This window comes from Lepidothrix coronata, unplaced genomic scaffold, assembly GCF_001604755.1.
Source record: "Lepidothrix coronata isolate B3197 unplaced genomic scaffold, Lepidothrix_coronata-1.0 Scaffold165, whole genome shotgun sequence".
Classification (NCBI taxonomy): domain Eukaryota; kingdom Metazoa; phylum Chordata; class Aves; order Passeriformes; family Pipridae; genus Lepidothrix; species Lepidothrix coronata.
Genome location: NW_016690345.1, coordinates 1,095,873 through 1,121,689, shown reverse-complemented (window position 1 = coordinate 1,121,689; position 25,817 = coordinate 1,095,873). Strand labels below are relative to the sequence as shown.

The window sequence follows — 25,817 nt, the reverse complement described above, 5'->3', positions numbered from 1 at the left end:
AGCTGGTCTGCCAAGGGCAGCCCAAGTATATACAGAAATGTGTATGCACAAATGCATATAAAAAAGAATAACTGCTTTACTGCCCTTACTTATATCACATCCCTAACAGACTCCTGTGTGCTATGCCAAAAAAACCAGTCTACTCTCTTTGACTTTGGTGGCTGCCGGATCAGGCCCTGAGGCTGCCCTGTCCACAGTGCTGTGCACTCTCCCACGTTCCCATCGGCCCATTTTAAAGGAGGGTATTGATGTGTCTCCATAATGCAGCCATTACCAGCACGATACTGAGACAGATCAATCACAGGCAACACAACAGCCAGATTCAGAGGATTCCAAAAATTGAGGTCAGACTCAGTAACTCTTAGACAGATGCCCGAGAGAGAGACACATACACACAGAGAGGCAAATTTTAACTGTGCAAACCTAAAAACGTCACTTACAGTGACGGATTGGATGTGTTTTGGCAAGAACTGTTACTTCCTCCCCCGTTACCACCCCGTACCTCTGCATTAGTGTTGGCATAAGGTGCCTTTGTCTCGGTGGCCTGACTCTAACCTCTCCCTTAACACGAAGCCCTCCGATTTCCCTGCAAATGGGTGTCCTGCTGCTTTGCTGTGCCCTGAAGGGACTATTGCAGAATACCTCTCCCTAGGAGAAGCCCATTTTGTGGCTAAATCCCAGCTCCTGCGTCAGTCAGGTGCTGGAGACCTTTCTTAGGTGAAGTGTACCAGGAATGTGGTGATGGATGGCTGCCTGGGAAACACAACCCCTGAAACAGCGCTCTGCTGTGCATGAGCTGGTTGTTGCAGCTGCTGGAGATTTATGGACTCTGACATGAAGGCTGAGAAGCCAAAGATTTTCCTAGGTTACACTGTTGGACTTGCACCAGGGAAAATAAAATCCCTGTAAATCCACTCAAACCCACAGTTTGGCTTAGTTATCTCCATCGACCTTGGCTTCCTGCGCGTTTTCTTCTCAGCTGTTTGGAGTCAGTAAGCCACTACAATGATTAAATGATTCACGTTATTGACAATTATGTGTGACAGAGTGGCATTTAAAAACCCTTCCTGATACAACACCCCACTGCAATTAAAATTTGCAAGCAGACTAACACAGCAAAGAAGACTGAATTTGGTGGTGAATGACAATCTTCATTTCATGATCAAATTCTCAACCAAACACCAAAAATCTAAACATCTGGCTTCACAAGGCATTGAGCACATACAGCTAGTAAATACTACTGTGAAGTGGCAATACATGCTTTGGTCCCTTCTTCACTACTATCACTTCTATCGCTACAGGTTTCTCCTTCGAAAAGAGGAAAATTATTCAAAATATATCTTAAGTATCCTACGATGGTTTACATTGCATTCACTAAATGTGGACTTAGCCAATGTGTGAGTGTGCAATGCACAAGTTTCCAGAGAGCTAGGAATTCATGCATGAAGGCAAGCAGTTCTAGGGACTTTTCTGCTGCTCAAGCACAAAGATGCCAGGAGATAGTCTATATTCAGACTTCCAAACAAAAGCTGTATGTATTGACAGTAAGTCCCCACACCAGAGATCTTGCCATCTGAGCAGATAGTGACAAAAAAGCAGGGGAGGAGGAAATGAGGCCACAAAGTGGTGGCTGAAGCAAATTTCACCCAGATCAAGAGTAATCTTGTTCCCTTGGCAAGTGTGTGTCCCCAGTCCTGCTGCCTGCCCTAGACCATACTGCCTCATTTTGTCTTGTTCTGCTGTTTAACCACTTGCCTCAAAAAGCAATGTGAAAATACACTACTATAATGCCCACTGATGGCCAGCAGTGGATTCCTGCCTCCTCTCACCTGTTAGCTGCAAACTTCATTAAATGTTCAGATCTCTCTCTGAGCATCACTCAGAACCTGAGCTTGAGAGAGCCTGAGAAGAGCATTCCTCTCCTCCCTTTCTATGGATAGGAAATTTCTCTTCATCCTGTAAAGCTATTCCCACTTCTGTGGATATATGAGGGGATTTGTCCACATTGTGTGAAAAAATTGTGGCAAAGATGAGAAATGCACTCAATCCTCCCCTGGCTCACATCAACCCCTGAGAATTGCAGCATCTTACCTCTCTTGCTTATTTGCTGAGCATAAAGTTGGGTTACAGCACAGAGACAAGACCTTGTTATTATCCCCAGTCATCAACAGTGTGTTCACCTGAAACCTCACACAGGATTTCTTCTACCTTTGGCTTTCAAATTTTGGCTATCCACAAGAAAAGATTTTAAATCTAAACTCATTGACTTTTAGCAGAGATCTCCACTTCCAGCACAGTTGCTTATGAAATGACTATAGGGTCCAAGAGCCTTAAAATTCTCCAGCTGCTGAGAGATTATGCATAGCATCACCAAGTGCTGTCAACAGCTAAAAAACACTGCTAGAAAGATCTCTTTAGCATGCATGAACGGATGCATCAAGGGCAGTTGTGTCTGTACAAGAGAAATTCTTTCACTGTGCATTTGGGGTTTAAAGTGGGAACTCTGCACGGAGAGAATTAGTATTTACTTCTAAAACAGGAAACTTGCTTTGCATATTTCATTTTGACACAGTCACACTTGTCTTTTATTTCTGCAAATAACAAGCTGCATCCCAAAAAACTCAAATAGCTTACAAACAGACAAAGTCCCAGTGAGAATCTAGTGAGACATGGTTAGGCAAGGATGAATAAATGCTGATGCTGAATTGTGGTGCTCCCGGTGAGACTGAGCAATGCATTATTCTGCAAATAGTATGTGGTTTCAAAAAGGTGGTGTTACTTGTGAGCAGTACCAGAATCCATCCTTCATGCACTCACAAATACACGACAGCTGGGCAGTCTCCTACTCCCTCCTAGCCCAGAGGAGCTGAGCAGCTGGTCTACACCAGTCTGTTCTCTCATCCCTAGAGAGACGACCCTGTCCCATTGACCAAGATGGACTAAGGCACTGTTATGCCTTCCCTGAAGCCTTCTCAGAGCCCTGCCCAGGATCCTGGGTAAGGATACAAGTTGTGCAAGCCTAGGTGAAGATGCAGCCCTTACTGTGAAGAGCTAGTGCCCTTCCAAAGCACATCCTCCCTCATGCCAACTCCCCCAAGCCCCTGCGCACACTTGGCTCCACCTAATGTTTCCCTCTGGAGAAATACCCCGTGGTGTGCAGAGCCCCGTGTTCTGCAGCAGGGCATCAAGGTGCGTTACCTGCGGTCTCCCTGTCCCCTGTCGACAGCTCCCCATTGATCCCGTTCTCTTTGGTCTGAGCATACGTCCCCAGCTGCTCGTGGCCGCCCAGTCTCGGCTCCTCATCCTCTCGGTAGGGAAATCCATTGGCACTTCTGACCAGTCCAGCACCTGAACCACCCTGATCCTTAATTTCAGGTGAATGTGGGTGTGAAGAAGCCTCTGTTAGCTGACCTGAAGTCCAGTGCGGTGCCTTGGCTTCATCCTTCCTATCCTCCGCCATGGTTCCTTGCCTTCACCGCTTGGCCTGTAATGACATGAGCAGGAGAGATCAGCTCCAAGGGGGTGACCAGCAGGCAGGGACCAGGTGCAACACAGTCATGTTACTAGCAGTGCTCCTGGTAAATTCGTGTCCCGCAGATAAGGGAGAGTTTAAATGCAGAAGTGACTCTGTGTGTTTGTCCAAGTCAATAGTGAACTAATTTAAGCCCAAAAGAAACCACCAGCAGTAAAAATTATGGATCAAGTCCACCCTGACTCTCGTATGCCTTGCAATTATTAGCCCCAGTTTCTCAAGGGCTGTCGTTAATCTGATCTGAACTCATTAATTACAGTCAAATGTCAACCCACTTAACAAGAAGTGAATCTGTCATCACAGTACAACGACACCTTCCTGGGGCAACAAAGGGAAGAACACTGCAACTGCTAAAAGAAGCGAAGCTGGTGTTGCAGTTGCAGAGGGCGGGTGCTCATCAAGCACAGAAGGACAAGGCAACGTGTCCTCTGCAGCACAAGCAATCTGCCACTTCCCAGGACAGAAGCCACGTTGAGAACATGCACTGGGTTCCTGAACATATGTGCTGATTGACCCTCTTTACATCCCCTCTTACTTGCTGTTTTGTGAACATTCACACTCACTCCCTTTTGTGGGGAACGGTTGTTTCTCACACAAGCATCTGCATTCTCTTATGACTATCAGTATTTATACACAAACAAAACTAATCATTATTTGCTGTTTCACATATATTTCATTCCTGTTCATTAGCTCTCATTTATCCAAGCCAGGAAAAGAAGTCACTGCACAAGCCACAGGCTTTGGATACTCCTAGCAGATAAATGTAGCAATAGCTCCTCAATATGCAAACCTAGTAAGGCAATAAATCATAATTTGTGTTTTGATGATAAGATAACCTCTGCAGAGGAGAGGAAGGCTTGCCCTGAGCTAGCTGCTTCAAAGTGAAAACCAGCATGCCTTTTCCAAAAGCACTTGCTACCTCTCTTTTTCCTGGGAGAAGAAAAACACATAAAAGAAATCAGCTGAACGCAGTCAACCAGCCACATCATCACAGAGGCTGAGCAGTCTAGAAAAGAAGGCACAAACTGGATACTGCACATATTCTGCAGACATTTATCCACAAAGTCGGGTCAGTTTGCAGAAAACCTCTGAACATAAGAAAAAGCTATTGTTATTTGCCAGAGAATCATTCACAAGTGATAACTCAAACCTTTCTGATTAGGTATTGTTATTTAATAATGGCTTCCAAAGCTACTTTAAAAAAAAAACAACAAAATGAAACACGGTGAATCACAAAAATTAGATGTCATTCACAATATGTGACTCAAACTATAGTTCCATACCAAAAAGGACTAATAACTCTTTTGCCTCCTGGTGAGATCATATTGTTTTGGGAAGCATAGCTTTGCCTGCTCTCACCCTGGCCCAGCCCCATTCCCTGGGAATAACTACATGCATTAGGACTGCAGAAGCAGGTGAAACTTGCTCTGAGCTGTAATGAAAACAGTGGGCCGAGCAGTATCACAAAGCAAGGAGACATGGCTCAATCAACCACAGAAAGAGTAAACATGCTCCACACCCCTTTGCCTTCCCCACCTCCTTTATCCCGACAGGACATTCATCAGTGAGATATTCTGCACGTACAGCCGGAGCCTTAAAGCAGCCATCTCACATCATACCAGGAAAGCTGATGGTGTTATGAAGGACAGAGTCTGAGCTGAGCAAATACCCTCTCCTACATACCCTCTGCATCTAGGTCTGTTTACTACATGACACTAGAGAATATTTGCTGATCAGAGCCTTCCCAAAACACGAGGCCATGGGACAAATGTCTCCCTTTGACTAGGAATGAGTAGCACACATCCAAAGCCACCAACATCTGGTATCTGAGGACAGAACAGAGCCTGTTCTGGGAAAAAAAATGAGACATTCTCATTTATGTCCCTTGAGGAAGCTCAGGAAAAAAAAAAACAAAAAAAAAAAAAACCAAAACCCAAACAAACAAAAAACCCAAGCCCTAACTCAAAGCTTCCCTCACAACCCAAGTGTGATTGACAGCAAGCCCCAGGAGCAGGATGAACCTGCCCATCAGCTTCAGCAGTTCTGTCCCTGGGTCACCCATGAGAGGAGCCCAGAACTGCAGCAGGGACAGGGAGCATTATGCAAGAGCCAAGTGTGGGGAGTGTTGTTCTGAAAATCACTGGGGCAAATGTAATGGTTATATCCCACCACCACAGTTTGGAGGCTATTATCCCTGAAGTACCCTTCCTGGTTCCAGGCAGACACTCCCTGATTGACTTGAAGCTCTTGAGGAAGGATATTCACATCCTCACAATGGACTGTGCCACAGAAGTCCCCTGTGAAAGTAACAGAAGTGCTTTTATCTTTAAAAATAAATACAGTGGGCAGACTTCAATGGGAACTGTGTGTATCTGGAGGCAGAATTTGGCTCAGTATTTATAATAGATGGTTACAGAGTGAAACGTGGATGAATTCATTCTTGACTCCCTGTTATTCATCAAGTGCTCTCAGAGTTTATAATGGTAGTAGAGACACAGCGAGTGAGTCACACACTGCATCTTTGTACTCAACAACTTAGCAGTGACTATCTGCTGTATGGCCTGATTCATCCACAGCTCGTGTCCAAATCCAGAATACATGGGTGTGCTTTGCACCATTCAGGTGAGGGGTTTTTCTGTCACTTCATTAGCTTACTATGGAATGAAATTAATTCGGTAATTTAAATATTGATACAGAAACACCAAGAGTGGACAGACAATATAGCAGTATTTAAATAGTGAGAGGTATGCAGTAAGTAGTAACCTGGAATAGTTTGGACAATCTACAGAAACCCTGTACTTCATGGAAGCTAAAAGTTCCTCTTTCTACTATGATTTTCTTACTCTTTGCATAAACTGCAATGAAGGTTTTCAAAAAAAAAAATCAGAAAAGAAGGGACAGTCAGTCCTCTAAAATGTCATGTTGCTTAGTTAAAATGAATTTGTACCTTTATGAGCATTTCTTCCCTACCCTTTATAGCAGATCCTCATTATCAGGGAATACAGAGCAGCAGTCTCACCAGCCTGTCACCTCAGCTGGCTGAGGCAGGTGCTGGATCACAGCAGGAAGGGCAGCAGAGCTCACAGGCAGCACCAGCCTTGGCTGCACCCACACCCCAGCACAGTCCCTTACTCCAAAGCCATCCTCGCCACACCGTGCCAGTATGTCCCAGGGCAGGATGTGTCGGGCACATGCAACACTCCCCCCTCAGGATGCTCCTCACCTTGAAGGCTGATCAAAGCCAGCTGTGCAAATCAGTAGGAGTGGGGTGGGAAATGCCCCCTCCTTCCAGAGGGATCGAGCAGGTGCTGTTGAGCACCACAAACCACACAGTGACACCGACCCACATCTGTGGGCCATGAACAGCCCTCCCCAAAAGGCTTTCCTTGTCCAGATTGACATGGAGGAGGCACCCTGGCCATTCCCTGTCCAGACAGGTCATGCTCCACTGGCATCAGCAGCGATGAGATACTTCACTGTTAAGTTCATGTACTTGTAATTCAGGTAGTGCATTGAGGGGACAGCACTTTGGATCTGAAACTGGACATCTTGGCTTCTGAACTAATAACCTGGAGCAGAAATAACGGTAAAAATTAATCCCCTCAGCTTTTTCAGCCATTTGGGAACTGTACAGAGACAGAAATTACTTAACTTAGAATTAACACAGAGGGACAAACCTTGGGAGGGATATGTGATCCAACTTTTTCAGACACCCTCCACATATTTATTAATCCATAAGCTCTTTAATGTGACACCAGCTCCCGCTGCTGTGGCTGGGTTGAACCAAGCCTGAATGCTTTGAACTCCATGCACAGCAAATCACCCACAGTAATACAGCATGAGGCCATATATGCAAAACCCAAGATAATGCTGATTTATACTTCCTGTCATGCTAGCTGTCCTCCTGTGTATTTCAGAGGTACATCTTGCAGAATAATCTTAACATTACATTAACATTGCCTTTGCATATAACGGATGAATTTTCTACAAATTTCACTTTTTAAGACAACAGAATTAGGCCAATACTGAGGGATTTTGCAAATAGCCTGCCCTCCTGCTTCAGGCCATGTTTTTTACCTGCTCTTGTATCCGTGAGCCCATTTGCAGGGAAACGAGGCTATTTGATTTCAGGGAAGCTAATTCATGAACTAAGAGAAACAGCCACCTGGACACACAGAGGAAGAGCTACAATTCCAGTTCAGGGGAAAGATGAACACTGGAGGTTCCTGAAGGGAGGGACAACATAATATACTCCTCAAAAAAGAAAAACAAACCCTGGTAGGGGGCATGGCCAGATCCTGAGCTCAGTGGGAGGGGAGGAGAGCGGATGTGGCCCCTGTTTGGCTTCAGGACCAAATCTTGCTTCCCCAGAGGACTACTGAGCTCAGATGCCCCATAGCACTGACACAGTTTCCCAGCTCCCAAGTCCAGAGCCAGGAGAGGGAGGGGATTGCTCCATGAATGCAGGCTGGGGTGCACATGCACCACTAGCAAGACCTCAATTACCCAGGGCTTCCAAAACTCCTCAGTGAGACAGTCTAAAAGAGATTTTTTTTAAAAAAATAAATTTAAGAAATTTAGAGAGTTTCTTTCAGAGAAAAGAAAATCAGGAGGTGAAGTGTTCATAAATTTTTGAAAAGAGAACTAAGAATTAAAGAAGAAATTAAGATGTCTTCAAAATGAGTTACACTATACACAAATAGGGAGCAATCTAACTTATACTGCTAAATAATACAACCAAGAAAACTTGATGTCCACCAACTGGCCAAATGGGATAATGGATCTGAATATTAAATATCATGCACTATGGATTAAAAGGTCCTGAGGGAATCTGCCAGTAAATTTAACTTACTGACAACTTTTAGAAGAGCCCAGGAAAGCAGGTAGGCATGGAGGCTGGAATAGAAACAAGAAGAGACAGCAGGTGGGAAATCTCAATGGAAAAATTCCAGTAACCTCCTGCCACCATCAAAATGCTCAGCCAGTAGTATGGAGTACCCAAACCCTACCAGTGCTATTTTCTTCGTGGACTCTCCACACATTAACCAAACATGAAGGCTAATTTCAGATGCTATGAGCACACAGAGAGCCTTCCAGACACATTTCATTCCTTCATTTCAGCTAACGTGCATCTTCTCTCACATTAATGAGATTATTTCCAGATGTGAGCAGTGTGCTTCACACTGATCAAAAAGCTTGACAGAACACAGCATGGATAGGGAGAAAGTCTGCTGGTGTCTGACAGGGACCATGTTAGCTTTCCTCTTAGAATTCTCTCCATGGGAGCCACTTCACCTCTCAAGCCTCATAAAGGATGAACAAGTTTCTCTGATGTTTTATAACAAATATGATTTATTTCTTCCTTGCCCAGTGCTTGAGTTATTAGCTTGCTGCTAGATCCCTCTTTCTTGACAATGTAAGCAAGACTATCCCCTTAAATACTACCTTGTATCCATTAAAAATGCAGGCAGCGTTCATCTCCTTGTGTTCATGTTTGGCGGGTTTTAAAGGCTTTTCCATTTCCACACTGCAAACAGTTAAGTCAACAGCCACATATTCTTTGTGGATAATTCTTTTGATTGTACCTTGGATTATGAAATGGATGAAAAATAATAGATGGCGCCTGGACCAGAGGCTGAACAAAGGAGGCTCACTGTGGGAAGGCAAAGAAAATTTACTACAATCTGCATCCCTGCCAGATCCGAGAACAAGGGATGGCTGCAGCCTTGGGAGCAGTGGATCAGACCTGCAGCATTGGCACAGCAGAGATGAGTCCTCCAATCCTTCCTGCACAGTGTCCAGCCCTCTGACAGCAGAGACTTTAAGCCCTCATGGAGTTCCATGTGACTGGGCCGGGCACCAGCAGAGGCAGGCGGGTGGAAAGGGTCACCCTGCTGCAGAAGCCGCACAGCTCCTGATGAAGGGGAATGCTTTCACTGGGAGAATCTCACCAAGTGTGAATCTCACCAAGAGCCCTGCTCTGTGCTGAGTTACAAACCCTGCTCAGCCAGCTGGAGCACCCGGGTGCTGGACAGGAGGAATGAGATGCAGCACCCACTGCATTTCCGGTGGTAGGAGGCACGTTCATTCCACGGCAAAACACAGAACAGGTACGAGAACGAACCTTTCAGTTGTTACTCCTTCCCCCCTGGGGAAGGTGTTCATTTCTCTGGGCTGCTGAAAAGCAGGGCACACCTGAGCTGACCTGCCATTGGATGCTCCCCTCCAAGAGACGTGGCTGCCCAGCATGGAGGGCTGTCCTCACTCCCATGCCCAGGGATCACATCAGCTTGCTCAAACCCCAGAAGTGTTAAACTGGGGGCCTTTCTCTCTTGCAATGGCGAAATCATGGCCCTGGCAGCTTCTGACTAAAAAATCCCAATAAAACTCTCTACTGTAGAGCTCGCTTCTAGCTAAAAAGAATCCCTGTACACCCCGCCCTGCTCCAACACCACCCCTTTTTGTCAAACTGTTTCTATCCCCAAAGCTGCATTTTTACACCATTTACTGGTCATCAAGTACCCTCACCCCCCCCCATCCATCATAATCATAACTGCTTCCCGCAGGAGAAGGGAAAGGCATTTTAGCCAGTGAAGGAGTTGGTAACCATAACAACAGCACCATGACAACTATAAGTGATGTCTGAACACATGAAATAAGGCAAAAACTTGTTACCAATAAATTTGGTCTACAATAAGGATGGCAAAAGCATTAAAGAAGCCGTAACAGTCAGTGCAGGTGCCCACAGAAAGAGACATGACTGTCTCTGGATAAAATTGCACACAGTCCTTCTGCACATTTTAAGATGAGGCATCATGACAGCCTCGTCTTCCGATCAGTAAAGAGAGAAGGCAGTTCCTGCTCAATCCTATCTGAGATCTCTCCTGCCTCGGGGAGCTAGAGGGGCTGAAGGATGGAAGGAGTGCTGCCAGGAAGCCAGGACATTTCATGGCAGCTTCCAAATTTCTCAGTGGAGCCTTTTGTTCCCACAGGACTCACTGAAACAAGCCCTGAACAAGAAGAGGGTTGCTCCCAGGGGAGCACCTCAGAGTTGGACACATTGCATTGATTTTTCCATCAAGCACAATTTCAAATGGGCACGGTGAGCCCCCCTCATGCACTTCAGAGAAGGGACTGCAGCTGGCAGGCTTGTCTGAAACAGGAAGCTCCGCTGCCATCAGCAGACATCTAAATGACCCGTGCCAAGGCCCTGGCTTCAATCCTGACAAAGATTCACCAACACTTGTGGGTATATCAGCTTTTTAACCCCCAATGCTTAAGGCACATAAAAAAACCACCATGAACAAACAGCACTAGTTCCAAGAGCTGTGGCAGAGAAAGTTATTTGGAATGTGATCAGACGGGCAAATGTTAAAAACTGTGGCCCTCTCGGGGCTTTTAAGGGGGAATTTTGCAGGATTGCTCAGGGAGGGCAGAGTAAGCAATAGATCTTTCCCCATTCAAATACTTCATCACCCTCTGCACAGCTTTCCTCTGCTAACCCCCTTGCCTTTCAAATAACTGCAATAATCTAACTGGAAATTAAACCTTTCTACATGGTAAACTTTGGAGATTTTCAAGTCTATAATGAAATAAACACTCAACAACTCAGTCCTTATTTGTACTTTCACAGTCTGTTTTTTTTGTACCGAAGTAATTATAAAAGATTTGCCTCACTTATTAAAAATAATAAATAATTTTTCAAAAAGCTAAGAAGAACAGAGGAAACCTTCAGCTTAAAGAGGTGATCTTGAAGGGTAAAGGAGAGCACCCAGGAAACCTGACTCTAAAAGAAGAAACTTTTTTTATTTCATATTTCCCTCTTACCACAGTCACTTCAAACCTTGCCGAAAAAAGATGGCTGAAGATCCATGACAGCAACACAGCTGAGCTGGAGGATAGGCTACATAAGACAAGGGTGCTCAAAATACTACTTAAGGAGGAAAAGTCTCCATCAGTCAGGGAAGAAGTACAGAACACAATATAGTCATTGCAGATTAGGAGGAAAAAGGCAGAACTACTGGAAATACAAATACGTCACACTAAAAGCACTGTCAATGCTGCCAATGTTTCACGAGTTTGGCCAGCTGAAACCTTGACAGAAACAAACCCTGGCTGGCAAACAAAAACAAACATTGAATGCTCGGTTCCCCTCCCTGCTGCCACTTCCATTATAATTTTTAGTGCTTATAAGCAGCTGTGACAAAGTCATCTCCTGCTTATTTACTGCACAGGTACAGAAGGTGATGACAGCACATGACACAGTTTATGATCTTCTAATTCTCAGACTCATATCTTCAAGCCTGCTGTTTGAAGAAGTGCCAGCCAAACTGTATGTTTGCCACAGCTGCTGCAAAGGGGTCACACAGCCACGTGCTTGTTTTGCTCTGAAGTCACACTGATCAGCACTTGTCTTTGGACAGGGTCTGGTAAAGAGAACCCATGAAAAGGCTGCAGGGATATTTTGCAGGTTTTTTCTTTCCCCCACGCTGACCTTGCTAAGACACATTGATTTGATGTTGCATCTCTTTCCTCAGGAGACTCCATGAAGGGTAAGAGCTCACATTAGGTAGTGAGGAATTAATTAATTATGCTAATATGTTACTTGCATATTCTCCATGTATGACAGGGCTTTGCTCTTGCAAATTGCAGTGGAGCCACTCTGCCTGGACCGTCCAGCAGAGGTGCTACAAACTTGTTTGCTAAGCAAAAACTCACACAACAAAATCTCACTTATCCAAAGTAAGCACTTTAACTACACTGGTGCATCTTTCCCTTCTCTGCATACATGAATTACTTTCACATCCCTTATTTCTTCCAGTTTCACTGAGATCTCATCTAGCATGACACATTTACACATGACCTTAGCTTTATTCAGTGAGCTTTTAATTAGAAAAAAAAATGCTGCCTCTACAAATGCATCTGCATTTTTTAATTTTTTCAAAGGTCTTACCTACCTTTGGAAATTAATTCAATCCCTGCTACACCACCATCTTACCCAGATCCTATCTTTGGGATCATGTCAGCTACTACAAATGGTAAAAAGCATGTCCTGGGCTAATTTCTGGCAGATTCTTTCCTATAAATAAATGCAGAAGAATCAGCCTACAGCAAAAATATGGAATACAGCTCTCTGCACCCTCTCCAGGGAGGGCCACAAACCAACATAAAAACAGGTAGCTCAGGAACTCCAGGGACAGACTTCCTGATACAGCTGTAATCCTAACTTAATTCTCTTAATTCTGTCCTTCCACTTGCTGAAGTAAAGGAACAAAGTCAATTATTCCACAACTGAACAAGCACCATAAGGATGCTCATGCTAAAATGAAGTATGGAGATGGTAACAGAAAGGGATCTTCAAGGCCATGTCCTGCTCCAGCCTGTTTAGGTAAAACTTCTTGTACCCATGAAAAAAAGTTTCCTCCCCGGATCAAGGGCAGCAGGTTATTCCTTTGCTGAGAGTGTTTTTAGCTCCACTTCCTAACACCCAGACACACCAGGCAACCATGCCAGGCAGACAGCAGAAAGCATCTTACTGTCTAGCAGAGACATTGTTTATTCATGCTGAAAAAGAGCATCAGACAGAAGAAAGCCTGTGCCGCGCTCCCTCCGCCCAGACTCACTTCAGCACCTTTGACTCTCAGTTTCGCGGTCAGGAAACCTTAGAGCAGGTTCCCGAGAGCCCCTGACAGCCAAGAGAAGTCAATGCTTTCAGATGCAACACGAAACTTCAAACTGTAAATAAATAAATACTAATAAGGAGACAAAGGATTGGAAAAGCGATTGGGAAAGAGGTTATTTGCAAACACAGGCTGCTTCTGTATTTACAGCAAACTTGGTGTAGATTAGCTAGTGCTAGAACTTTCTTTCCTAGGGAATGCCTGAGCAGTGACTGTTGGGCTGCAAAACCTTGGGCAGAAGTGGTGGGATTATTTCATCCCTTCATAGTATTTTCTAATCAATGATGTTATAAATAAAGGACTTCTTCTAAATTAAATATACCCTTATGCTTGTATGACTTAAAAATATGCTGTCCACCCACACTGAGCAACCCACTTGTATGACACCCATGACTATATATCCAGGCAAATAAAATAACCTCTCCCTATCTAGAAATGAGAATATCCAGAAATCTTTTGTGTTCTAAATGCTCTAGACAGTAAAATCACAATATTTGGGACATAATTTTATCATGTCGTAGCTTTACCCTGCCAAATCTTTACTCAGCCAACCTACAAGAGAAAACAAAGCAGGCAACCACTCCTCCAGACTGTTCAGGCATAGGGACAGGAGGGCAGGGAAGACAGAATCGATGGAACCTGAAGCCACAGGAGCCAATTTTCCACCCCTTGCTTTCAGAGGAAGATTTTCCTTCAAAAGGGTTTCAATGAAGTTCTTGGGATGTGCACTGAAAGAGAAAGAGGAATTTACATGCCCCATCTTGTATTTTAACTATAGTGACATTTTAAAGTTTAAATTTTAATTCCTTGGGTTTTTGAATTAAGAAAATTAAGGTACCTGAAGAGTGAGGAGGAATCAACTCACTGAGTCATTCAGCCTTTCTGAAATCTTAATTGCAGGACTTGCTGTCACAGCAAAGACCTGTTTTAGAGACTCGTTTCATCCCCAAGCTCCCATAAGTGCATCCAACTACCGGATTCTTGCTACAGGTTGGGTTTAACCTTGTTCTGCTGTCATCCCTTTTCTTCCCACCCTGTACCAAGGGGCTGACGTTACGTATGTGAAGTCAGCGGCATTCTCCTTGGATAAAATGAAGAGTGAGTGAGTTTGTGGGAAGAGTGGAACAAGCCCAGGGCCAAAGAGTAAGGAAGGGTAAGAAAGTTGCATTGGATGAAGAAAGTGCATGTCAAGAATTATAAGATGTGACTGATGAACAAATTCAGTAACTGAGGAAAAAGTCTGGGAAAAACCCGAGCCACGGGGCAGAGTGTGTGTCATTTCAGTACAGAGAGACAACCAGGGGGAAGGAGGGAAGCGAGGATTTGCCATCTTCAATCAAACCATCCAGTGTAGACTCCTGCCACAAGCAGTGGCCAGCACAGGCTGCTCCACATGCAGAGGCGAGAAGCTCCACAGACCTTCAGTCTCACATCAGCACGTTCTCAATGCGCAGTCTGTACCCGGGGACACAGAGCTCGTGATTTCCAAGGCAGCCAGGTGCCTACGTGTCTGTGAGGATCCAGATCATCATGCTCTTTCCAGTACTAGCACTGCATACAGAAGATACCCCCAAGATGCCTTTCTGGACAAGGGAAGCAATCTGTGCCCTTCCATGGACTGCCATCAGAAATTTCCATTGAAAGGACAAGACACAAAAAGCACAACAGGCACAACAGGTCATGCAGAGTATTGATGGACACAGAGAATTCACACATGTGTTCGGGTGCTTCTGATGTCTTTTTTGAGAGGTACCCAGGATCCAACCTATGATTCATCTTGAATTCCTCTGTACTTTTGCAACAGCAAAACAGTCTTTCAACAGCACTAATGCTGATGTTGGTTTACGATGCCTGAAAGCATTAATTATTAATAACAAACAAGGTAAAGTAGACCTGGAAAAGGTGCAGAGAGCTCAAAGAGGATGATAAAAGATTTGGAGAAGCTTCTGTGCGAGGAATGACTAGACATGCTAAGGCTCTTCATCCTGGGAAAGAAGGGAATGGGATATATGTTTATAAAAATACATGCAGGTGTGCAGGGAGAAGATAAACGGAGAAGAGAAAAGAAATAATCCCTCTCCCCACAAAGAGCTACAGTGCATCAAACAGAACTCGCTGGTGGCAGGCTCCCTGCAAATAATTAGTGATTCTTCCCACTGTAGGGAATTACACAGTGCAGGAGGTGGTGCATGATAGAAGTTTACCTAGCTTCAAAAGCCAATCACTGAATTTTTCTTTCATTAATTTTCCCATGGTTTCTCGATCTGAGAGCCTTTTTGGGAAAAGCAATGTTTTTACCACATAAATAATATATAGATATAACGTGGATTAGAGGCCTTAGATGCTATTTTAATATTGACTTTAAATAATTGTGTGATTTGCTGTCATTCATTTTTAAAGGAAACCGTTTTCCATCAAGTGTGATGGAATGTCACATCCCCACTCTGAGTATCACAATGTTTAACAAACTCTAATGAAAATACACTGTACGACACTGCCCTGTGATGAAAAGCACCTATCATTCAGCCAGACTAGCAAATGAAACAGCTTTGCTGCTCTGATGAGTTTCTAACTGAAAGACGTTACATCCCAGACACGTCCTGATCCATATCCTTCTGCTGATGCAGCGAGGACAGGCTGTGCAAACCACACCTCACCACTTGCATGGGGCTGGTTCACCACAGGAAGAAAGGGGGTGCCCATTTTCAGCTGTTCTGTGGAATCAACCTGATCACCTCAAGCTAAAAATCTGGTGACACTGAGCTGATGATTAGGTGGGGGACATCAACAGGAAGATCAGCTGAGAAAGGTGTTCTGGGGTAGGGGTGATGCTGAAGAGGAAAAGCACAGGAGCAGCAAGGAAGACAGATGGCCCTTCCAGAAGGACCTGGTTATGTATCAGAGCTACCACTTGTAGGAAGTCTGAGGAGATAGTGTATGTAAATGTTTTATAGATGAGATGCTCAAAGCTGTAACAGCATAAGCAAAGTCTTGTACGTTTTCCTTTTTCATTTAGGGCAAGCAGTCTGAAACACATGCCCCACCACTGACCTCGACTCTGACCCAGAGGGGCTGTCTCTGGTTGAAAAGATGATTCATTCACTCTGCTAGAAGGGATGAATGAATAGGCAGTATTCAGACTGCAGAACACTTATCACTTGGGATTCCCTCAAAATTTAGGTCTGACATGACTGGGTCAGTAACCACGCGCTTTTGTTCCTAACTCCTTGAACAGCAATGTCTCCTTGCATCCTTCAGTGGTTCCCACAAATCAGGTCGATTTTTATGGCTTGCTAATTATTACTGCTAGACTTCTGCCAGGCTTCAGGATGAAAAGTAGTATATTGCTGAAAGCTCAGGGCACAAAACTTACAGAATAAATCACTGTCTATCTGGCAGCAACAAAATCCAGCCATGGCAGCCACCTAAATATACACATCTGGATAGTGCTGAACTTTACTTATTTAAGAATGGAAAGTTTTGTTCTGCTTTTGTTGACAGAGCATACTGAAGACTGCCAAAAATATAAAAAGAGAAAAAGAAGTAACTGTCACAAATCAGATTTTGTCTAGAGGTGTGTCAACATCTATCACACATACATTAAGGTTGCAAGGTTGCACCTCAGGAGTTTGGCTGTGAAAGAAACGAGAGATGACTGCATAATCCTAACTGGGTCTCCATCTGCATATGTACTGAGCTACTGCCTCTCTCCACAAACATATTTTATTCTTCCCATTCCCTCTGCCTAGATTATCCCAGTCTCTACTGCATCAGCTGCCCAGCCCAGCCCTTGCCCCTGTGGGCTTCAGTCCCTCACCCAGGGCCTGTCCATGTTTGCTGTCCAGACTACAGCTTTCACCACTTCAGACTTTGCAGGTTTTATCTTCCTCGTACCAAGGTCCACTTCTAGGTCCTCTCCTGCAGTTTTCATCCCAAGCAGCAGCTTCCTCATTCCCATTCCTCCATTAACTTCCAGTTTTCTTTCCTGGCCTTCTCTCTCATCCAGTCCCTCTCTACAGTTTGCCTCCATCTCACTGCTTTCCCATCCCCATCTTTCCCCCATGCATTTTTTATCAGATTTGTCTCTTCTGCCCCTGACTCCCTGCTTCCACAAGCTCTAGTTCGTATTTTCTAACTTTGGTTGCCTCTGCATCTGAAAGCAGAGGACTTCCTTCTCCTCTCCCAGAGACTATAAGCAAAGGAGAGGGAGATAATTCTTTTTTTTCCCCCACTCACAGTGATAAGGCATGACATGTACTGGGCTGGTCAGGCTCAGGGAGGTTGGAAGCAGCACAGGCTCCAGCAAGTCTCTCCTGACAACACACTTTCAAAAGATATGTTGTCCCCGTCTCAACATCAAGGTCACCAAAGAACTTCACAGACAAGATCTTGAGTTAAAACAGCAAACCTGGCTTCCTCAAGCCAGCCTGGGAAGGCAGCCTTGCTCCAGGAAAAGCTTGGGCCAACACATACACATAAGAGCACAACCTGAGCCTGACTGCCAGAGAGGAAAATTGCAGCCTAAGCCACAAAAAGTTTGGCAAAGCATTAATAGAAACAGGGTCTTATAAAGGAAAGTATCAAGCTACCTTAGCTGGCAGCCTCACCTATAAGATCCTGACCAGAAAATGGGTGACTGGATGTGCATGCCATGCTGAGACATGCACCAGCAGGCAGGATTGCTGTATCCATAGTGATGGCAAGTACTGCAGGTCTAATGGTCTGATTTGAAGCACAAGGTGTAAAAAGACCTGCAAAGACTTTTCTAGAGGCAGACAAGTCTTCTTTGTATCCCCTGAAAGAAAGTACAGGTTCAGTCAGGGAAAACCATAACAGCTTCCAACAAAGGCATCTCAAAGGCTTTGCTATACCCTCTTCATCAGCAGAGAGCTGCCTGCCACTCAAATCTGGGCTCTATTCCTGCCCAAACTCCTGCTGCTGCTGGAGTGGCTCTGGAGAAGAGCCAGCTTGGATGCTGGGAGTGCAAAGGGAACGGCTTTGGACTCTGGGCCTCTCTTGCAGAGAGTAATATAGTGTTCCTGTCTCCTGTTGTGGATCTCATAATCCCTGGTCCTTTCCTCTGGCACCGCCACCACGATGTGCCTGAGCCACAGTTGCCCTCCCCAGGCAGGTTACAGCAATTCAAAGCGGTACAAACATGCCAAGGCCTCCCCCTAACCTCTTCTGAGTAACAAGCAACAAGATACTTGTCGCAGATCCAGTCTCAAAGGTGCAAAAGGACCTGAATTTACTCAGCCTGGGCCCAGGTTTGCCCTGGCCAGCATGCAGGCTGCAGCACAAAAAGTTATACAGTAGTTCTTTGCAGCCTGTGGGACAAAACCTGTGCAGAACGGCAGGACATCTTGTTCTGAAGTCCAGACACACTTCTCCACTTCCAAAATTTTTCAGAAGTGATAAACAACCCTTATTTTCCCTACATCTAGACTTGCACAACTGTGACGACAGAATACCCTTTCTTCTGGAAGACTTTGTTGCGAGGAGACAGAGTTTTCACTTCGGGAGGCTTTCTGCCTAAAAGGTAACTCTTTCTCAAAGGCAGTTTCAATTCTTTCTCCCTCTCCCCTCGTCATAGCAAGAGAAATTTTCAGCCTCTCTCTCTGATATGTGAGAGGAGAGAGAGAACGTTTACAGAAATGCTACAGGGCTGCTGTGGCCTGGGAGAGTCAGGGGGGTCAGCACTGGTAATGCCCAGGAGGGAACAGGAGGTTTGCCTTTCCCTCAGGCCTGGTACTGCCTGGCAGTGCCAAGAAGTTTGTAAGTTTTAATGTCTTAGCCTTCAAAATAAACCCCTTTTTGAACCCTTTCCACTGCCTTGGCATTCATGGGGAAGATACCTGCGTGTGTTCTACCTTACAACAACTTGGAACAAAACAGTCCCTACATCCAATGTTGGGCACCCTACAGAACTGTGAAGAATGTTCCCATGCAGAAACAGTAGGATACAAAAACTGCCCCCGTACCAGTGTGTCCTCCTTCAGTCTCACTCCTCTCTCATCCCCTCCACGAGAAAATGAGAAGTGCCTTGGCATCCAGCCCATGTCCTGCATCACACCAACCTCTGAAACACCTGTAAGGACAGTGCCAGATCCTCACAGATGAAAACACTGGTTCAGACATTGAGAATTCCTGAACAGTTCATGGATTGTCAAAGTTTCCTCCCACTGCACACCCAATTTCTGAACTGCATTAGGCTAGGCTGGCATTTGGGGGCATTTTTCCAGGGTACAGTATTGAGGTATTTTCCAGCACCACTGGGTACCCTGCATATGCACTGTCAAGAACAAAGAAATTATGAAAAACACTTTTTTTTTTTAAACACAGTACTTGCATATTATAAAAGGAAGGACGCTGCTGCCGTCCTTTTAGCTGTTTCCAGTTTGAATCACTTTTCGTGAGGAAGGCTGCAGCACAAACTAGAAGAATGAAATCCTAAAAGCTCCTTTTCCTGAAGCACTGCTGGGATCAAACCCTGCTGTATGCATACCAATCGGCAGAGATTTTCAGAGAGGATTTACTCTGGTGCTTTGTCAGTGTTTTCTGTGAATATTAAAAAAGTCAAGAGATTTTTCTTGAAGCAAATTTTTGCAGTCCTCAACACATTTCAATTTTCTTCAAATTTCTGATCAGTTTAGAGAGCTTTACTTGTGAAGTGGGTATTGTTAACATCAGGCTAATAAAGACTACAATATCCACATCGTTATATGTGACATAAATCCCACGATCAAGCACGGAAAATTACCATTTAAAAGATACAGCTGATGTTTCAAACATCACCTATTCAAATGATATGCTGCTTTGAAGAAGGCATTGCACTTCATTTTGGTGTTCAGCTTCCAAGGAGCATTGCTCATAACCACTTGCAGCTTCTGAAATACGGGTGGTATTCTTCCCTGTACCACAGCAAGAAATTACTACTGAGACATGTTTTTAAACAGAAGGTTTCTTTCTATCAATACTAAATGAACTCAAAGGTGACAGGAAGTTACTGCATAATCAGTTCTCTCCATATAGCTAATGCTTCATTGCTGTCTTTTTTCCCAATTGGGTATGAAACCCAATGTGGCTCTATTTTCTTTGGCTCGTGACATTCTACTGCTTTCTCTTCTGGTTTACCTGTTCAAAATCCCAAGAGTTCCTAATGTGAAAGATTTCCAAAGTCAACAAGGAGACTTATGAACACTGAACAATGCTCTCTTTATCATGCCAGAACAATCTCCTGCAGCCAGAAAGGTGCGGAAGGAGCTCAAGTTAGGCATGATCAGTGCAGCATTCACAGTCGTCTGCTCAGATTCCCAGACCAGTTCTAAGTCAGTGGTATCAAAAATGGTCGGGGAAAATACTCTGCATGGCACTAAAACAATTCTCACTCACCTCTTCTTCAAAATCCCGATAAAAAAATTCATTGCAACTTAATTCCCAACATTCATTTTTCCATTTCAGGAACTGTCAAACAAGGAAGACACAAGATGACAAAAACAGGGGCAGCAGCAAAGCCCAGTGCTGTAGCTATGCTAGGAAATACAATAAGGTCCCTGGATTATCCCAACTCTGCAAACCATTGTGAAGTGTTTATGCAAGGCTAAATTAGATAGGAAACGGTGCAAATGGACTTTTATACACCAAAAAAATAACCAGTCTCTTGGCAGGAAAAAGTCTAAGCACCCAACATGTTCTTGAGAAGGAGGAAGAGCAGAGCAGTGCAGCCTTGCTGCACTGTGGAAAGCCAGAGAGACAAGGAGAGCTTTCTTCCCCATAGCCAAGATGCCTCTGTCCTTCCCCAACCCCTAAGTGCAGCATTCTGTCTTACTGGCAATCCCACTTTCATGACTTTTCTGAAGGTATGGGCTTGGTCCTGCTGACCGAGTCAGGCATGTCTATGCTGGAACATCACCAATGTACAGCTCCTGAGACAATGCTGTAGTTCTTCAGCGGGTAAGCTACTCAGGGATATTTGGGGTGGGGTGTTACAGTGTTAAATCCTTCACTGTTCATATCCTGTAAGCAGGCTGTAGTAAAAAAAAAAAACAAACAAATCACTGGAACTTCATGTATCTAAGAGCTGGAAATATCCAGTACATTTTCTCATTGCAAATCAATTTTTTTCTCAGCAGCTAAGTGAGCTGTATCTTACATTTTCTGGCACCCCCAGAATTACCAACCTGCATTCCCTCGGTCACTGCCTATCTGCAGGACTGCAAATACTTGGCAGTATAAATTCATTAAGTGCCATACAGCATCAAACACAACTGAACATGACACGAGGCAAAGCACCAGCCACAATCAACTGATTCCCATGAGTTAGCATGTCTTAGCCATGTGGCGTTTACAAGATCAACCCGTTAACAGAAGGTGAAGCATTCAATTCAGATCCTTCACCATTTCATTTTAACCCCTTCTTCCTGCTTTTCTCTGCAAATCTTCCTCCATGCAGAAATACAGGATAAATCCACAGAGCACTCTGCAGTTCCTCATGCATTTTCATGTGTGTTTTGATGGGGGCTCACGTTTGCAATGGTGAATCAAAGCGTCAGTCAAAAAAACTGACTCCCTCAGGAATTACAAACATGACAACTGTGATGCCAGAATACATCTAAAAGAACGAAACAGCAATATAAGAAGTACATTATACATTACTTTAATTGCACCCTCTTTACAGAAAGGACAACAATAGAACCTGGTAAAAAGATGACGAACATTTTCTGCATTTAGCAACACCTCCTTCCATTTTACTTCCTTGTCATCTCTGCACCAGAAACCCTGAAATAACCAGCATCACTGCAGTTGTAATGACTTGAACACCCACCTCAAGCACATACAGAAAAAAGCCTAATTTTGTAGGCTTTGGTGCTTTTACATTAAGTTTGTTACCATGAGAACTTGATTAAAATGCCACCCACAAGCTTGCAGAAGGGGGGGAAAACAACAACAAAGCCAAAAAAAATCTACTTTTAATCAGTGGTAGTACACTTGCTGCATTGCAGCACTTTCACAAGCTCCACAACCTTCTGCAGTAAGAGGCAGCAGAGATGCCCAGATAGATATATTTTGCTGAATACTTTATTCTGGAAAAAATTTAGCTGACAGTACGATTGTTGCCCAGTACTATTACACAATATTCCATTCAAGGAAGATAAAGCACACATACATGTTCTGCACCATGTTACAAGGCTTGTTTTGAAAACCAGAGAATTACATGTACGTGCAAGGTGGGGGCAGCTCCTGAGAGCCACTCAGGACAAGAATTTTTTTGGTGGTATCTGAGATAAGGCTATGAAACACTGCTTTTTCCACCCCCTCCATCTTATCAATTTGCTATCTTTATAAATTTACACTGATTTTTATGTATATATATTTCTAGAAGCTCAAATGTTAGCACTGTATCATCTAGGCTTCTTGCCTTTTTTTTTTTCCTTTTAATTTACAGTCTGATCTTTGGATTAATGGCCATGGACACTGCATTACTGCAGTCTGAACAGGATCCAGAGTTTGCAGAACAGGCACCCCAAGCCTGCAGCCACTTCAAAGCAGGTAATTAGCACTGTGGCTGAATTAAAAGCCAGTAACAAACCACACAAAGCAGTTTGTTCAGCAGTGTACATGTTAAATGCTGCAGTTGATGCAGACTGTAGGAATGCCATGCAGCCAGTGGTGGGCCACAAAAAGGGAAGAGGCCCACACCTCTAATCAGAACAACTTACTAGCCACTTACTCAAGGAGTCATGTCACACAGCTCTCTTAGAACAGACATATCTACTCCTCCACAGAAGGGAAACGATTGTAATTAAGAGACTGGCTAGACTGTATCCCATCCCAGGTGAGAACAGAGTGAACTTCCCCGTGAAAGATCAATCTCCTTCTCGAAGGCACTGTCTGTGCCAAAGCATGAGGCATCCTTAGACTTCAAATCCATCAGCCCCAAGGGGAAATATCTATCAGCCAGAGAGAGAGATGGCAGGACTATGCCAGAAACCCTGGCTACTATCTTTTCAAGAAGGAAATGTAAACCAGGTTGAAAGAAGGGGAAAAAAACAACCTTTGATATAACTTTGATATAAGAGCAGAAAGGTCTCCCAGTTCTTCACCTACATCTTTACACGACATTAGCAGCTGGTCTCTCCATTCTGAACGTGTGCACAGTGTGTGCACTTCAGCTGTACTTCCACCTGTCACAAGTTAAGCATTGCAGATGATAAAGGATTCCACTAGAGGAGGGGACAAAATCCATGAACCAGAAGCAGCGGACACCATGAAAGATGGTGATGTCCCACCTGAATTGCACAGGCTGCATGGAGAAATCATACTACCTATGCTGGGGGAGGCATAAACCTCTTCCAGTGACACCAGAGGCGCTCTCAGAGCCATGCAAAAAAATACAAGTGTACTTGCTTGAACTTAGAACGTCAGATGGGGAGTGTGGCATAACCTCTACCAGGCAAGATCCTAAAGGAAATTTTTTTACATCACTGTCAGTCATATTTTGGGGAGGAATTTTATGCAGCATCCATCATGAGTGATTTCATTGAGGTCAAGAGAACTACCTTGACTTAACCCAGCTCCAAATCTGGCACCCACTGGCTGCCTGGAGCTCCCACATCAACCCCTTCCTGTTCCCACACACTTCCATGGGATGCACACTATGCAGGCAAAACATGAGCAAAGCCTGACCCTACAAGACCATAGGCACATCATACCTGAGGGTGGGACATGGCTCAATGAGATATGTGGCAAGAGGGCTGAGGTGGGACGTGCAGAGCAACCAGAATTACAGCAGCCATGGTTGAGCCCTATAGAACCTGCTTCTACACCTAGGGCCCACAATGCTGTGGATGTGCCAGTCCAGGCCAGCAGGAGCAGCTCAGACAGCCCCTTGGCTCTTTTGGCATAATTTAATACAATTATAGAAAAAATAATAATAGAAAAAACTATAGGAAAAAATGCATAATTTTCTATTTTCCCCCCCTCCTTTCCTTCTCTTTCTTTCTGCTAATTGCAGCGAATCTGGGATCATGTTCCCAAACAGAGGAAGAGGAATGCTTACAATCATCCAAACCTCCCAGTGACTAAGAACAAAACTTTTCTGTGTTTAAGAAAAAGCTTGGCTTATCCTTCATAGACACAGACTTTCCAGGAGATTAATAACATTAGAAATTATAAGACACTTTAAATAGATTTCCCTTTTATTATCTGTTGGCTGCTGAGACTATGATTGTCTCACCTCTTCGCTGGATTATTGTTAATTTATTATTTGCTGGCAATTTATCTTCTTCTATTAGGCATTAGCTGCATAGAATTTGCTAAAATTGACCAAGGGATGAAGAATTTCACGCACCGATGTAAGTGCCTTCAAGATTATCTCACTCAAAAAGAGGTTTTCTTCCTCCTACAACTGTGGTGCAATACAGATATTCCTAAATCACAGGAGTCTTCTGAAAGGCAGAACAGTTTTATGGTTAAGGCACTGAGATTCAAGACCAGAATTAGTCCAGGTCCCTGCTGTTCACCTGTCACCATGACCTCGAACTTATGAATAAACAAGCCCGTACCTCAGTTCTCCCGGCTGTAAAACATGGATTATAATATTCATTCTGTCTGTAACTTGCCTATTTATGTCAAAAACCCTCCAGGGCAAGGGCTGTCTCTTCCCATATGTGCAAGGATGCTCTGGCTTCCAACCAAAACCTCTGCATCCAGATTTCAGAAAGTTTTGCTCAGGAAAGGACATTTATCAGAGGCAGCATCCACCTGGAGGCAGCACAACAAACTTTAAGCCACAAAAAGAAGACCCAAAAGGAGTCACTGGCCAATGACATCAGAGCCTGAGCGACTTCCAGAGCACACTGAGAAAGCAGAGGCACCTGGGACACATGTGCTTGACAGCTCTGGGGAACAGAGGCAGCCCTGAGCTCAGGCTGTCTAACAGCATGCATGTCCAACTTGCATGCCCAGAGCTCAGCTCAGACCTCCAGTGCTGCTGAAAGGGACCTTGAGCTCTTAAAACTTTCGATGGTAAGCCAGGACTACCAAGAATATCCACAGTTTAAAATATGGAGTGAAGTCTCAGATGAAGGTTGCAGCCCACAAACTACATTAAGGAGTCCCTGCTGTTGTTGTGAGCAGAAAAACAAATGAAAATGCAGATTCTTATTTCAACTCCATAGGGCTGTTGGCCTGACCAACTGGGTTGTATCTAAATTACTTAATTCCTTCACAGAATCTCCATAACACTTCCTACATCTTTCCTCCAGGAATCTATATAAAACTTGCTGCATTTCTTCTTCTGATGGATGCTCATTTCTAAAAATACTTTTACCAAGAACTGCCTTTGGTAGGAATTAAAAATGTGACACAACATAGTGCCAAAATTCATTTCAGAAAACATAAATCACAAGGTATGTACCAAGTTGCCAATACCAAGCTGACTCCACAACTACATAGCAGGTCCTTAAAATTTCTCCCTGACACTGAACCAGTATTGTAAACACTCTGCTTTGATTCTGCCGTGTTACCTCAGCTGAAGACATGTGAAAGTACAAGCAACTCAAAAACATTTGGTCCCTAATTGTCTCATTCTGTTTGTGCTCTGG

At 44.2% G+C, this 25,817-nt stretch overlaps 1 protein-coding gene across 40 annotated transcripts in view; it reads right to left on the bottom strand.

Annotated features, from left to right (window-relative positions):
• The window catches only part of MAP2 (microtubule associated protein 2), a 224,041-nt gene that overhangs the window by 72,017 nt on the left and 126,207 nt on the right, over positions 1-25,817 (bottom strand). For all 40 annotated transcript variants that reach the window (XM_017829599.1, XM_017829600.1, XM_017829566.1 and 37 more), the window contains one exon: positions 3,199-3,484. In XM_017829599.1, coding sequence (XP_017685088.1) covers positions 3,199-3,460 — 262 coding nt within the window. In that variant the 5' untranslated portion in view covers positions 3,461-3,484. The remainder of the gene's footprint in view (positions 1-3,198; positions 3,485-25,817) is intronic.